The sequence below is a fragment of the Piliocolobus tephrosceles genome, unplaced genomic scaffold, assembly GCF_002776525.5.
Source record: "Piliocolobus tephrosceles isolate RC106 unplaced genomic scaffold, ASM277652v3 unscaffolded_15956, whole genome shotgun sequence".
In the NCBI taxonomy this organism is placed as follows: domain Eukaryota; kingdom Metazoa; phylum Chordata; class Mammalia; order Primates; family Cercopithecidae; genus Piliocolobus; species Piliocolobus tephrosceles.
Window position 1 is genome coordinate 1 of NW_022297594.1, and position 15,211 is coordinate 15,211.

The window sequence follows — 15,211 nt, forward strand, 5'->3', positions numbered from 1 at the left end:
TTTTTTTTTTTTTTTTTTTTTTTGAGGGAGTTTTACTCTTGTTGCCCAGGCTGGAGTGCAATGGTGCGATCTCAGCTCACAGCAACCTCCGCCTTTTGGGTTCAAGCAATTCTCCTGCCTCAGCCTCCCGAGTAGCTAGGATTATAGGCACATGCCACCACGCCCAGGTAATTTTTGTATTTTTAGTAGAGAGAGAGTTTCACGATCTTGGCCAGGCTGGTCTCAAACTCCTGGCCTCAGGCTCCCAAAGTTTTGGGATTATAGGTGTGAGCCACTGTGCCTGGCCCATTCATAGCTCTTATCACAGTTTACAGCTTTGTATTTATAGGTAGGATTATTAATGTCTCTTAATTACTCCTATTCGACTGTAAACTCCATGACAGCATGATTCTTGTCTGTCTTGTTACATCCTGACATCTAGTAAAGGCTCAGTAAATATTTGTGAAATAAATAACAGCCTTCCGTTAATTAGGATGAACCTTGACTTTGGCACTGGCTCCACTTTTCTCTCCATTTCAAGCTCTGCCATCATGTAAGCAACATCAATGTCTGTGGATGACTCATCCAACATGTTAGCTTCACTGCCCTTTGATCTCCTCTACTTCAGCAACCTCTGACCACATGCCACTTTCTAAGTCATTACTAGTCATTAGTTTCCTAGACCACCCAATAGGCATGGAGCTGCTCCACTTTAGAATTACTGAACTCTACTAGCCTAATCTTTGGCTACAACCTCCTAGTCCAGTTACTTCTTGGTTCTCAGAACACCCACTCCTCATTCTCTTTCTTTTTTAAAAAAATTTTTGATCAAGGACTCATTTCACAGCCAAACATTTCTCATTCTCATCAAGATCTCCCATCCTTTGATTTCTCCCATTCTGCAGCTCATTATCACCTCATGGCTTCAATCCCTACCCAGTGTAGGTGCCATGGTACATCACTTCAACCACTTTCTTGCTGGCTACTTCACTGCCCTTGCATTTTTAATCTACCATTTATTGAGCAATTACTGTGAGCAACATTACATACATTATCTCTGCAACCTCTCACAAAACCCTTGAGGTAGTATCAGCATTGTCCCCTTTCACAGATAAGGAAACATATTCTAAAAGAGGTGAAGTAGACTTCCAGGGCACTAGTCCTTGCTGGGGTGAGCTGGGTGGGTGGCAGTTAGGTGGCACAGTCTTGAGTGCCTCTGCTGCCAACTGTGAGCAAAGTCTCGCCACTGGCAGCCTGGCATGGCACTCCAACTGTAGCTGTGTCAGTGTGTTATGATGCCCTCCCACATCAACCTGGCTGGAATCTCCACTAGTAAAGTGAAATACTCAAGGCTCAACAGCATAGATGATGGCTACATTGACCTTCAGTTTAAAAAAAGCCCTCCTAAGATCCCCTATAAGGCCACTACACTTGCCACTGTGCTGTTTTTCAATTAGTGCCTTTCTCATTATCATAGGCTCACCTTCTAGCTACATCAGCAAAGCAGGGGTAGACTGGGCAGTTCCAGTCCTGATCATTGACATTCTGGTATTCCTGCCCAGATTACCACCTGCACAGAGCCTACTATGCATCCAAAGGATTACTTCTAGGGCTTACCAGGATTACTTCTAGAGGTTGCTCCTAAAATGACATTCCAAACTTTGATGACTAGCACCCACTTCAGCCCCTAGGAGAAGAGTTACATTGAGACTGTGCCCAGCTTCAGGATATCGAGCAAAAACCAAAGCTAACTGAGGGTTAGGGAATTCTGCAGTTTACAGAAGTTTAACAAAACAATGGCCAGATTTTATGGGTCCATCCCAAAAAATGTTAACAGAGCTTACAATCTGCTAATTAAAACATGCTCTATTTTTCATCTCCTGGCCCTGGAGTTTTTCCATATGAATATGTATTATGGAAGAACAGCAATGCTAACTGTCTGAGAAAATGGGAGGTTATTCTCTAGTGGAAAATGTTGTTCCCACCACCCTCTTTAGAGTTGAACATTTCTTTTAAATAATCTTCATTGTCCATTTGTTCTTGTAGCAAATTGAATAATGCTGTATGTCTAACTTCTTATTACTACGTAATTTATTTTTAAAATATCTCAATATCTAATCTCCTACACTTATGTCTACCTTCATGTTCTGGTGGAAGACCTTGGTAAGGTCAAATATCAGTGTGGGTCCATCTGTAACATTTTTCACTTGTTTTCTTATTGATAACAACCAGGATTTTTTTTAACCACAGAAGAAGTTTTCAAAGTGTAAACCCTTTCTCTATTTACCAATCCTTGGCCAGTTCTGATCCAGTTCACCAGTAGGTTGGGCAGCATATAATTTGGGTCGTTGGGTCTTTTGTAGATCAGTATGTTCTCTATATCATGTCTTTAAGTAATGGACTTTTGGTTGTTTCCTAATGAAAAATGTAGATAAGTGGTTATTATTTAGAGTTTATAACTCTATTGCTAGCACCTTATACTATGATGTCATTCTGCTAAAGATCGAAAGACTCAGCCTGGATCTCCAGAGGACTAGATTGTCTTAGGTTGAATCTGTTTCCTAACTTGCAGAAAGTGACTCATATTAAAAAGAAATTAAAATGTTGAAATCCCCCAAAAAAGAAATGAAGCAATTTGTGCAAGATCACACAGCTAGAAAGTGGTGGAGCAGGGTGCAACTGGGATCTCAAGGAGATAGGTCTGACTCCAAGGTCTGTGATCCAAACCAGTAGGCTATTTTGCCTCTCAGAGGGAAAGATAACTGTGACTGCAACATGGAGAATGAAAGAGGGAAGCAGGCAAATGGGAAGATTTGGAGACCATGGCAGCAATCCAAGTGAGAGTTGATGGTGGACTAATAATTATCTACTTGAACACTGCAAATAATTCCAAATAAAGTCCCACTTACTTCAGGCATGTGACTTTACAAGATGAACTTGGTGGGCTTTGGCTGACAGCACAACTAGGTATGCCTATAAGAAACCAAAAGAAATCAGTAGTTTAAGACATTATTTCAGAATAAAACTTTTAACTTTAACTTTTCTGCAAATGTATATATATGCACACATATATAAAATATATGCACACATTATTTATTCCTAGGTATGCAGCTGTTTATTAAAAGCTTCCCATGTTCTGGGAATTTATTATAGTCTTATTTAAACTTCCAACTACCCTGTGAACTACCATTTTATAAATGAGGAATGTGAGGCTGGGTGCAGTGCCTCACGCCTGTAATCCTGGAACTTTGGGAGGCTGAAGCAGGTGGGATCGCTTAGAGGTCAGGCGCTCCAAACCAGCCTAGACCACATGGAGCGATCTCATCTCTACAACAAGTGCAAAAATTAGCCAGGCGTGGTGGTGTGTGCCTGTAATCCCAGCTACTTGGAAGGCTGAAACAAGAGAATCGCTTGAACCCGGGAGGCGTAGGCTGCAGTGAGCCGAGATTGCACCACTGCACTCCAGCCTGGGTGACAGAGGGAGACTCAGTCTCAGTAAATAAATAAATAAATAAATAAATAATGATGCACAAGAAGATCAAGAAAACTGCTTAATGTCACAGTTAGTTAATCGTAAAGATGGGATCAGAATCCAAGTCTGCTGCTGTCCTTCTAGTCACTTATCCAACGAAGTCCCAACCTTAGTTAGATTCATACTCCCTGACACCACCGTCAGGCCGTCAGGGCCGGGGCCGGGGCCGGGGCCGAGGGGGGACGGGAATCACACAAGAAAGCAACTACAAATCTCCACTTTCCAACCTTATGAAGGAACTAACCCGCAAAACCTGTGGCCAGTGATCTGCCAGGGAGGGGCCGAGCTTTATCCTGAAGGCCTCGAGGCACCCTTCTGCAGTCTTACTCTGGGCAGTGATCCCATTTTACACTCCCCACTCTGCTCACACCATGTCCAACAGGGGCAGCAAACCTAGCCTCAAAGCCACACCAACCCAAGGACAGCGGCTGTTCCATTTCTTCTCTCACAGAGAAGACACAATCAGAAGACACAATGGCGGATATCAACGTAATCTATTTGGGTCTTCTCCCCGTTTAAAACCATAATCTAGGCTCTACAGGTGACCATCAGTGGGTTCACGAACCTTCTGTGCTTACATGCAAATCATGGGCATTTTTTTAAAGGAGATGGTCAATTGGTCAATAGTTTTCTCTATTTTCAAACGGTGCCATGTGCATCCTACCGCCCACCTCAAGAAAAACAAACAGGTTAAGAATCCTAACTTAAAGCTCTGTCAGCAAGAGCTTCTAGGCCATCTTTACTCTCAGTTACGCATGCATCTGGCTCCCGCTGTAGGTCGACCTTCCTTCCTGCTCTCCCCTCCCCAGCACGCACGCAACCACCAAGCACGCGCCCCAAACGCACGCACCCCCCATGGACGCATCCCCACGTACGAACCCCCACGCACGCACGCACTCCACGCGCACGCATATATATTATTAATAAATCTATATCCCCTCACGCACACCTCCACATGCACACGCACGCACATCCCCCAAGGGCTTCTCCATGAGTCTCCACGCTCAAACGCATCTCTATATCACCAGTCGCACACTCCCACGTCCGCATCTGTGTAAATCACATCTTCGCATCTCCCCCACACATCTCCACACGCACACAAGCATTCCCGCACACGCGCGTCTCCCCACGTACGCACCTCTCTACACCCCTTCATACACACTCATGCCTTCTCACTACACGTACCAGCCCATTTGCACGCGCTTGCACTCTCCACATGCACCGCTCGGAGCTTTTCCCCCTCTCTCCTCCCAAAGGCTGGCTTCTGGAGCCGACCTTTCCACGCCCCCAAGCTTCGCGGCAGCTAGGTCCCTACCCAGCGCGCTGAGCTCACCGCGCCGGAGCCGGTCGCAGCCACACAGGCCCGTCCGACTGGGCCACAGCTTCCCACCTCACATCAAAGGAGACACCAGGCGGGGCGTGGCACCTCCCACGTGCGGCTCGAGGGAACTCCCAGGATTTCCCGTCCTTCCGAATTCGGGGGGGGTCAGGGGACTGCGGGGAGGCTTTTCTGTGGGGAAAGCGCTCACCTGATGCCCAAAGTCAGTTTGCTCTTCCTCTACCTCCTGCCAGAGGGGAAGGGATTCCAAGAGAAAGCCAAGGTCTTTGGGGCGGAGAAGGGGAAATGACTCAGAGAGGAGGCGGCCCAGAGGGAGGGGCTAGTCTGGAAAGGGAGGGCAATGGGGTGCCGGAGGGAAAGGGGAGAAAAAAAGAGGATGGGAAAATCGCGTCGGGGGCAGTTTTGGGGGTGTCTAGCAAAGACCTGGAAGGCCTTCCCGGTTAACCCTGACTTCAACAGCTGCTGCACTGGGTCATTTATTTCCTCAGTGCTGGGCCTTAAACTTTACCTGATACCCAAAACAGCCATGGCTAAGACCCTTGGTTAGCAGCTCGCCAGGCATATAGGAATCTGCAGGTCTGGGCATGGGCGCAGGGATTGATTAACTCTTCATGTTCGAGGGAGTCAATAATAGTCTTAACCTTATAGGATTGCTGGGAGGATTGAATGAATCACTGCAGCTCAAGTGCTTGGCATAGTGCCAGGCACACTGTAGGCAACCAGTCAATGAGCGCCTATGATTCAAAGTCTTCATTCCTTGATACTCTGTCTTCCCTCTAGATTATGAGTCTCATGAGGACAGGGATTATGTATCTTATTCATCACCGAACTCCAGCACCTGCCTCAAAGAGACTATCAATAAAATATTTGTTGAATGAGTGAATAAATAAATGGCGGAATGATAACTTGGAGTGGTGGCTGTACCACGACTCTCTCTTCTGCCTTTTAAGGGATGTATTTGTGGCAGTTTGGATTGGGTAGACCATAATTGGAGAAGGTGGCACACAGGACCCCTGTTTGTTGCTATATCAAGTGACCTCCTCTGGCCTTGGAAAGTAGAATATCTTTGACAATTCCCTGCATGTACACATTGAAGACTCTCAGATGGCTGACCTGAAATTTGAAACAGAGACACCACTAGCTAAAACAGTATTTGCATTTTGTACAGTTATCAAGCAGGATTGGGGAGAAGGCTGAAGCAGAAAGCTCAAGCAGAGGATTGGCAAGGGAGGTCCAAGTGAAGTGAAGTGTGTAAGGGGAAGGATAGTCACCCCAAAAGGGATTCTGATGATGGTCCTAAAGTAACAGTAATGTCATCCACTTCTCTGTCCCAGTTGTAAGATTCCCGATGATCTGCCCTCATGTCCCAATGTTCTTGAGGTAGGTATGCACATCAGGCTCCTGTCACTACATTCACTAAATTTGCATTTATGGTAATTAATACTGTTAGGGCTAGAAGGGACCTTAGAAATTACCCATACTCTTTAATTCCTAGTTGAAAAACTAAGAGCCAGAGATAGCAAAGGACCCAGGCCTTGGAATTCTCTGGCCTTGGTACTGAATCTTTCAGAGACTGAATTTATGTTATATCCTAATTATGCATTTAATCTCTGCCCCATCCCCATCCCCACCCCCAACTCCCAAAATACTGAGAAAAATGAAAGGACATGAATGGAAGGTCAGCAGAAGGGAAGAAGAGAAGAGGTACTTCAAAAGACCCTGACTTCGCTTCCTTTTGCTTTCCCCTGAGGAAGTTACCTGGCCCTTCAACTAGTCTCTGTATGAGAGTGGCTCTACCCTGGCACCCTAGCCACTTGGCAATATCTACAATGATCCCCCAAGAAAAGGCTTGAACCACAGCTAATCTGAGTCTTGGCAGAATGCCTGTGATCCTTCCAGAGCACAAGGGACGGGAGGCCTGAGAGGAGCTGCTTCAAGATAATCCCCACTTGCCTCCTTATCTCCCTTGGCAAGCTTCATGAGACAGATTTTCATAGCCTCTCACCTCCCAGGTATGTCTGATGAGGTACAAGACTTCCTGACCCACTTCCCTCAGAATAGAGCTACAGACTATAAAGCCACTTAAATGCAGTCTGTAATTGGCTTCTTAGCAGTGAGGTATCCCACAAGTAATTTGGAAGTCTTCTGGTCCCTTGTGTTTCAGTGTCATCCTTTTTGTTGTTTGGGACAAGGACACTTGGGGCTGGAAACTTTGACTGCGTTTTGTTTCACTGTGTAAATAATAAACTGTTTGAATCTAAAAGTGATTCCTTGTATCTTTACCTACTAAATCAGTCAGGCCTTGGACTTGGACTTGCCATATGTGCTTGACAGTTGCTTACTGTGAATTTCACATTTTTGGGCCATCTCATGACCCTCTCTTATCACTGAGGAAGTTAAGTCAAACAAAGAGGTGTTGCTGATAGTAGCTTTTTCATATCACTATACATCAAAGGGAAGATCAGCCCAAATTCAATTTCCTGGGACTTTTAATCTGCCTGGAAGAGTAGCAGATCCTCTTCGTATTCTGTGTGCAAGGCCAGCCCTTGTGCTCTAGAAGGATCACAGGCATTGTGCTAAGTGAAACTCAGTTGTCATCTATATCCCCTTTGAAAGAGTCCTCTTGGTCCAAAATATTTCCCCTGGCAGGGGCTTAGCCTGCCAAGGCATTGTCGGCTGACCCTTCTAAACTGGAAAGTCTGAAGCTTGCCCTCTCCAACTTGTCAGTCCCAAGTCAGACAACAAAAACATTTTCCCTGGAAGGTTCTTGTTAACATTTCCTGTTTTCTGAGAAACAATGTCTTGTTTTCTGTGTGAATTTGGCCCACATTCCTCCATTAGCACATTATTAGTGGCTAATTTATTAATTCTTCTAATTGTTTCCTTTGAAGGAACCTGGCCTTAAAGAATAATGGAAAGAAGCAGTCATGGGAATCCTGGACCAGGAATATGTGCCTGAGAGGGATTATACACGTGGTGCTGGTGAGTTCACCCAACTTCACAGTGTATGAGGTGAACTACTTGTTGTTCTGCTTATCAGATTCTAATTCTAATTTTCAACCAGCATTTACTAAGCACATACTATGTACAAGTCTCCATGCTAGATCTTGGTAAGAGCTTCTACTTGCTCTCTGGTGTCTCTAGTAAATGCTCCCTCTGTCAACTACCACTATTAACTCATTGAGTTCATAGATGTAAAACTATCTGAATTGGGTACTCCATTGTAAATGTTAGGAATATTTTTCATCTTAATATCCCACCACAGAAATGAGAAGAGTACTAGGAACAGAACTAGTGGTTAATAACTGCTCTTGAATGACCCGAAAAGATCTGTCGCAATTGTAATTTTTGTATTGTGCCCAACAGTAAAGGAAAACCAGCTTGATCCTCCATTCCTGGAAATTCATGGTGGAGGAGAGTCATTCTCATTAGCTGTCATGCTATATACATTTCTAATAACCTTGTAACAATCTATTTGGTCTCTGTTACTCCTAACCATCTTAACTGAGACCTCCTCCCTCCGAACTACAGGCTCAGATTCTCTGAAACTCTGGGACCAATTCTATTCTCAGATAGGGAAGCATAAAGAATCCCGTATCTGCCCTATCCTGGCACATTAAATGGAGATGGCCTTTCCAACATCATCACACACAAAAAAAAAATATTAAAATCTTGGCTATGGGTAATAGCCCTATATTTGGTATTTGCCTAGGTTGCTCTTCAATTAAACCATTAAACACACAATGTTCCAAATTCTTTTCTCCTTTATATTTTACTCCTCTTACCTTTGGGCTGTAGTTCTTATAGGCCCCTGGTCTGATGACCTGTTTCAAGTCACTTCTCTAGCTGCCACCCTTTATTGCCCTGCTTCATTCACTTCATATCGCATGATCCCTTTTAGTCTTAGTGCCACTACAAATCTGATTAAGATATGCCCAATTCCAGCCCTGAGGGACTTCCTAGCTTCCTCCCAGTCTCCTCCTGTGGGCCAGGTGTTTTAACAATAAGTCAGCTCACTTGCTTCTGGTGCTACCCTAATTTTAATCAATGGGTTCCAGCACTGGGATTTTATTTGTTCTTTGATTCTCACCTTCTGCTCCGATCTCTAAAACTGAATGCGTCATGTTTCCTTGAACCCTATATCTTCATTTCTTTGGTTTTCTTGACCACATCATGCTCCTGAAATCAAAGTCTTTTTGATTAGATTTTGAACTTCAGACCCCCTGGGTCCTTTCTATCCAGATCACTACCTATTATATGATCCTTGGTTTCCCCTAGTCACTTACTGAACTCCAGAAGAATTTATGGCTATCTTCCTTTTAGTCCTCCCCCAATTAAACTCCAGCGAGAGACAATCAAGAATTCATGAATACATATATATTTATTTAATTCATAATATAGCATTTCGGATGGACTGGGATATTGTAGAGAGGGATGAGGCTGTGTAATCCACAGATGCTCATATTTCTGTCACTAGCAGAGACGCTGTTGGTCCAGAGCTCCCAATACAAACAGTCGTGTGGTAAAGCATTTGATAAAAAATAGTCCAACAATAGTCTAATAAATAGTCTAGCCAATAACAACAACACAGCATATGTCTGAATCTGGCAGACTATACCATAAAAGGCAGTTTGCCTGACCTGATGGCAATCAGTTTGGCCAACCTGTAACACACAGCCAAATATAGCCATTGGTTCCAAGGCTGCAGCTGGCTTCAGGAGCTAGAAATAACTGTAGGAGTGGTTCTTACCTACCTGCCTGACATTCTCCATTCCTTGGAGGAAGCAGTATCAAATATTTGGGTTTATTCAAAAGTCTATCCGTGGATTGCTCCATCTTGGTAGTCATATATAAATATGTAAACCATGGAAGTTTAGAAAATTCACCTAGTGTGTTTTAGCCAAAAGGAACAGATAAGTGATTTTGCTGCAATCTGAATTTCACTGCATCCAAAGATACACATTGAATTGTATAATAAAAACACATCCAGATGCAGTTACTCTTACTTACAAGTAGCCAGAACCTCAATGTGGCATTAAAATTTCTTTCACACTCTCAAAACAGGTTTTACTTTATTTTTGATTATTTTTGTGCTTTCTTCAGTAAGACAATATAAAAAGTGGAAACAAGCATAAATTGCAGACATAAAATAATCTTCTGGTAGAAACGGTTGTGGAGAACAGGTTGAGTAGAGCAACAACAACAAAAGCTTATGGAGTCACCTTCTTTGAAAATGTTAACTACAGGTCCTATTCTCTTTGTCCAGCTGGGTTTAGCTAGAGGTAGCCAATTACTTCTCTTAAGGTCCATGGCAGTGCCAGGATTCTATAAAAGTCAAGTTAACTGAAGTAAATATCTGGGGCCCATCACACCCCCACTGAATACTTTGCCACCACGTTGTATCTTAGAAGTCATTTTTCACTGTTTGGCTCAGAAATTGGGACTTCAGAGTTAAACTTCATTGCTTACTCCAAACCCAGTTTAATTCTCCACTTTTCTAAGTAGGCTTAGCTCTGAGTGATTTTTGGCTATAACCAAAATGTATATCCACCTTCAAAGAACAAAGTTTGACAAGATTGAAATGTTACTGAAAAGAATGGTGCCATATGCTCCAAAGACATTTCCCCAAGATAACTGCCAAAGAGTTTTTGAGGAGGACAATGATCATTTATTATGTAGGAGCCTTGATACTTCTGCAAAATAGAATTAATACAGCTCAAATGGAGTAGTAACCAAGCTTTTCTGCCCAGGAAGTAACAAACATCACTATGAACATGAGAGTACAAAAGGGAAACTTTCATAATTCAGTTTTTCATTGGTACATTCATTCAATAAACATTAGGCAAGCTAATGTTCCAGGCACTGTGCCAGGTATTAAAAATATAACAACAACAAAAGACACAGTCCTTCCCCTCAAGGTGTTCAGTCTAGTAGGGAAGATGATTATACATTAAAATTTTCTGTGCATCAAAATCATGAGGAGCTTGTCAAAAATGTAAATTCCTGCCTATATTCTCAGATATTCTGGTTAGGTCAGGAGTGGGAACCCAAAATCAATTGTTCTGACACACACTAAAGGTGATTCTAACATAGGTGGTGTGAGGACCATGCTTTGAAAAACACTGCTATACAATGTGATTATTGCTGAGAGAGGGGGATGCTTGGGGTGTCATGGGATCTCCAAAGAGGGACATATCATCCAGTCTAGGGAATAAAGAGTTAATCTGGTTGAGAGAGATAGAAGTGAGGAAAGGTAGTCCAGGATAGAGTCAAAAGTAGGGTGGGGAAATTAGAGCTTTGTCCCAGGGCACTAAAATATAAAAAACACCACAATAAGTGAACAGCTTTGGAGAGCAAAGGACAAGGCAAAGGAAATTGTTCTACTGGGATGGAGGTTGCATTTTCTGTACTTACAGCATTTTCACACTATTCCTTTAATTTAAGAAAAATTTCTTGTTTACTCTGGGCATTAAAATTGTTAATCATGTTTCTGCTGCAGGCCCAGAGAATAACTTGTGTAAATAGTTAAACTTGGCTAGCTTAATCAATGTGAGGGGGAAAGTGGCAAAAGATGAAGCTGTGTAAGCAAACAGGGACATGAAAAGCCAAACTCTAAGGAGTTGGGACCTTCTACTGGGTGCTAAGGGAGCCAGTGAAAAGTTTTATGAAGAGGAAAAAAAAATCATTTTTTTGTTTAAGAATTTGGGGACAGGCCCTAGGGAAGAGACAAAGGTGACTGAGAAATGAAAGACACACATTTTAAAGCACTGCTACACTGTATTGGAGCTGGGGGTAGGGAAAGAGATTAATATTTATGGCACACTTAAGAAATGTCAAGTGCTGAGCTAGACAGTTTACATATGCTATCTTTTTTAACCTTAGAAACAGCCTTGTGAAGTAGACATTATTTTACAGAGGAGGAAACAGAGGCTCAGAGAAGTGAGGTACTTGTCCTAGGTCACAACGCTAATAAATGGTAGAAAAACTAGGATCATTTGAATCCAAAGGTTATGAGCTTTCCACTACAGCAAGCTATTTACCAGCACTGATGAATTTTACTGAGGCTGCTCATTTCCTGATTAGCAGTAAGTACATATGGTCTTTAAAACCAAAAAAGATGACGTTGCTGCTAGATTTATATTTTTGAGCCTTCCTTGTGTGTCTGCATCAGTCTTGCTTTCCACATTAAGTGAACAAACAATACATAACTGTTATTGGGGAGGATTATATACTTTGTTTCTTCCACAGAATAGTAAGCCATTGGCAGCAGGTAGAGCATTTTATTAATATGTGCACTCCCATGGCAGTAGTTTGGTACCTGGCATCTAATAGTTTATTGAATGAATTAATAAATAAGCATCCACCAAACTAGGGGAAAGGAAGAGGGGAGTTTTGACATTTCAAGTCTCCAATCTGGGGGAGTTGTTACAGCTACCACTTTGTAATTTTACAGCAGTAATATTTTCACAAATACGAGGAGAACACTTCTGAAGCCATCTTAGCTCCTGGAAAGGAGAAAGCTCTGGTTCTCTGACGTCCCCAATCCCTTCAATGGAAATTTTTAAAAAATCATAGACCACAAGGCTCCATTTCCTTCAACTATACTGGTCAGGACTGGGATGAAGTTTATGTCTGCATTTGCATGGAGTGATTGGCTAAGCCAATGAATACTGTAAACAAGATTGCAAAAGGAATGATTATTTATCCCATTTAAGAAAACAAACTGTTTTCAGACATTCTTAAGTACTTCAGAAGTGTTTTATCTGAAAATGCAAGTACATTTATATGTGAATAGTTGGTGCATCAATAATACGCCATTTTTACTGATTAAGTAAGGTAGGTTCCTAAAGAGCCTTCACTCTGCAACTTTTTAAAAGCCTAATTCTCATAACTGTATGTACTTGGGAGTAGTAAAACTGTTTTTTAAATAGTCTATGACAGAATTTTTAACAATTCGGAAGGCCATCCTCAAGTAGGTAGCATCACTTCTACCTGGATCGATTTTCTGTCCAGCAACAGCATCTCTTGTGCAATCTTGTCTGCAAATCTCTCCTAATCCAATAGAGTTCTTCCCATTATCTATATCATGGTTGCATGTGTATGTATGCATGACAAGAGGGAGGAGGGCAATGATGGATAGAGGGAAGAAAGAAATGTTGATTGATTTTGATGTTTCCTTTAGGGGACAAAAATGGATGGTGTAACTTATTTTCCCTTCCAGTATATTTCTCACTCGAAGGAGCAAATTAAAAAGTTTTATGTTCTAGTTTGAGTTGGTGTTTGGAAAAAAAAGAAAGTTTTTTTGTATATATAATATATAAAGTGAATATACATATACATACATATGCAAGTGAATATATATAAAGTATATATATATATATGTTCACTTTATATATTACATATACACATTCATGGTTTCCTAACAAAACCTTGATGATAGGTTTTCATCAAAAGTAAAATATAGTATGTGATAATTTGACACCGTTCAAAATTCTACATGGCCAAACTGGCCAGTACTAGAAAGGCTGACCACCCCCCTCTTCTGGCTGGCTAGCCCCTTATTCAGGACATCTTTCCACATTATTTAACTAGAATTACCCTAATTGCTTCCAATATAATTTATTTTCCTAAATCACTGGGAACTTTTAATTCTCCAATGACAACAGAGGCATTTTCTAAATTTTTCTCCAATGGCTTGAACGCAGACTACTCAGATAATTTGTTCTGAGAAACTCAATATATTAATTCAAATATAAGCTTTAATGCACAAAAATTAAATCTGCAGTATCTAGTTATTTTGGATGCTTCAAACAAACTTTATTTTGTATCTCATATATTGAACGCTAACTTAGGTGTAGGAGGGAAGAATTGCTGAACTAGAGAGCTGATGAATTATATGCTCTCCTGAAACTTAATGACAGGTTTTCATCCCAGAAACATAAGGGGATTCTTGAGGCCTGCAGTTGCATTCCTGCCGCTCAGGGTAATCAATAAAATCTGGGGCAGGCAAGCCAGACAAGATCATTAGGGATTTGTTCCAGATTGTAAATGTTGGACAAACTGGAAGAATGAAGGTCACATCAAAAGTATGAAGATGGAGAGAGTTAGCTGGGTCATAGAAAGACAGCATATTGTTGTCATAATCCAGGAGGACACCCAGACGCTTCAACTGTGGGGGCACATCCACCAGCATTTCCTTGTTGTTATGTCTCACCACGAAGTTACTATTGCAGCGAGAGAAGACCCATGAGGAGGCATTCTTGCCAATCCATTCATTCTTTGGAGCTGATTTGTAGGCAATGCCAATTGCATACCTGTGAGACAGTGGAGAGGAGACAGAAATAAACATTTATGAATGATCTGAGTTGTGTTAGACACCATATATGATATATAACAAATAGGATACATGTTTATTCCTTAAATAGTTTACACTTTGATGCATAATGCTGATATCACTAGAGCTTTAAAAAGTTAGCAATTAGAACAATGTGGCAATTTCTATCTCTTAGTCCAGTATATTTTCCATTATTTTATGAAAAATTTGGCAAATTTTTCTGGGAGTGATTTTCATCACATACCTTTTAACTTTGACTTATTGGTATTATGGTTGTGCTATAGAATGAATCTCCTAGGAACCTAATGACAGAGGACAGAAGGGAAAAGGAAAATGGGATCCACTTACCATGTTGAGGAACCCATGACCACCTCCCAATAGTGGCAGCCACTGTCAATGAATATATTTCCTGCTGCCCCATAGCACCCTGTGCCACTAAACCTCTCTGGGGTATGGCTCTTCTTTAGAGAGCTTTCATCCTTCTCCATCTGCAATCCATCATTGGAGATCTTCAACTTCTTGTGAGTCATTTTGGGATCCAATTTAAAGGGTTGGCCTGAAAAACAAAGTAGAAAAAAAAAAAAAAAAGAAAAAGCACAGTGAAGTATCTTAAAATTCTACCTTTTCCACCAGCATCATCACTGGCAGGGTATGCTCGATATCATGATCACTCTTGGTCCAGTGCAAGTTGGCTGCTGTTTAAATTTTATTAAGAAAAGAGGCCAGAAGCCAGAGGTTTCAATAAAGTAAGAATAAAGGTCAATCTCCCATAAAACGACCTTCATAAAGGCATTTTCCCACTGTGGGAAAAAATGTGGATCTCTCCTAAAAGCAATTTGTGGGAAGTCATATTCCAAGCAAAAAGGAGCTAATAAGCTGTCCCCCGCATCATATATTATCAAAGTAAAAGGGAGTGCTCAAAGTTTCATGTTCTCAAATATGTTTTGTACTTTGCTTAATTTCAGTGGGTTGTTTGGGATTTGGGTAGATTTTAAGGGAAATAGTGTTATGATGTCTGAGGTGAGGG

General features: G+C 41.8%; 1 protein-coding gene across 1 annotated transcript; it reads right to left on the reverse strand.

Annotated features, from left to right (window-relative positions):
• Positions 1 to 9,212: 9,212 nt before the first annotated feature.
• Positions 9,213 to 14,737, reverse strand: LOC113220896 (probable E3 ubiquitin-protein ligase MID2). Its single transcript, XM_026450240.1, has 2 exons — positions 14,533 to 14,737; positions 9,213 to 14,164 (listed from the first exon to the last, which is right to left on the reverse strand). Exons 1-2 carry the CDS (start codon positions 14,712 to 14,714, stop codon positions 13,762 to 13,764), a joined length of 585 nt encoding a protein of 194 aa, XP_026306025.1. The 5' UTR covers positions 14,715 to 14,737; the 3' UTR covers positions 9,213 to 13,761.
• Positions 14,738 to 15,211: the final 474 nt, after the last annotated feature.

Coding starts and splice junctions, on each gene's coding strand:
- LOC113220896 (XM_026450240.1), bottom strand. CDS start 14,714: ATGACTCACAAGAAGTTGAAGATCTCCAATGATGGATTGCAGATGGAG. Junction 14,165..14,532: donor GTCATGGGTTCCTCAACATG/GTAAGTGGATCC, acceptor ACTGTCTCACAG/GTATGCAATTGGCATTGCCT.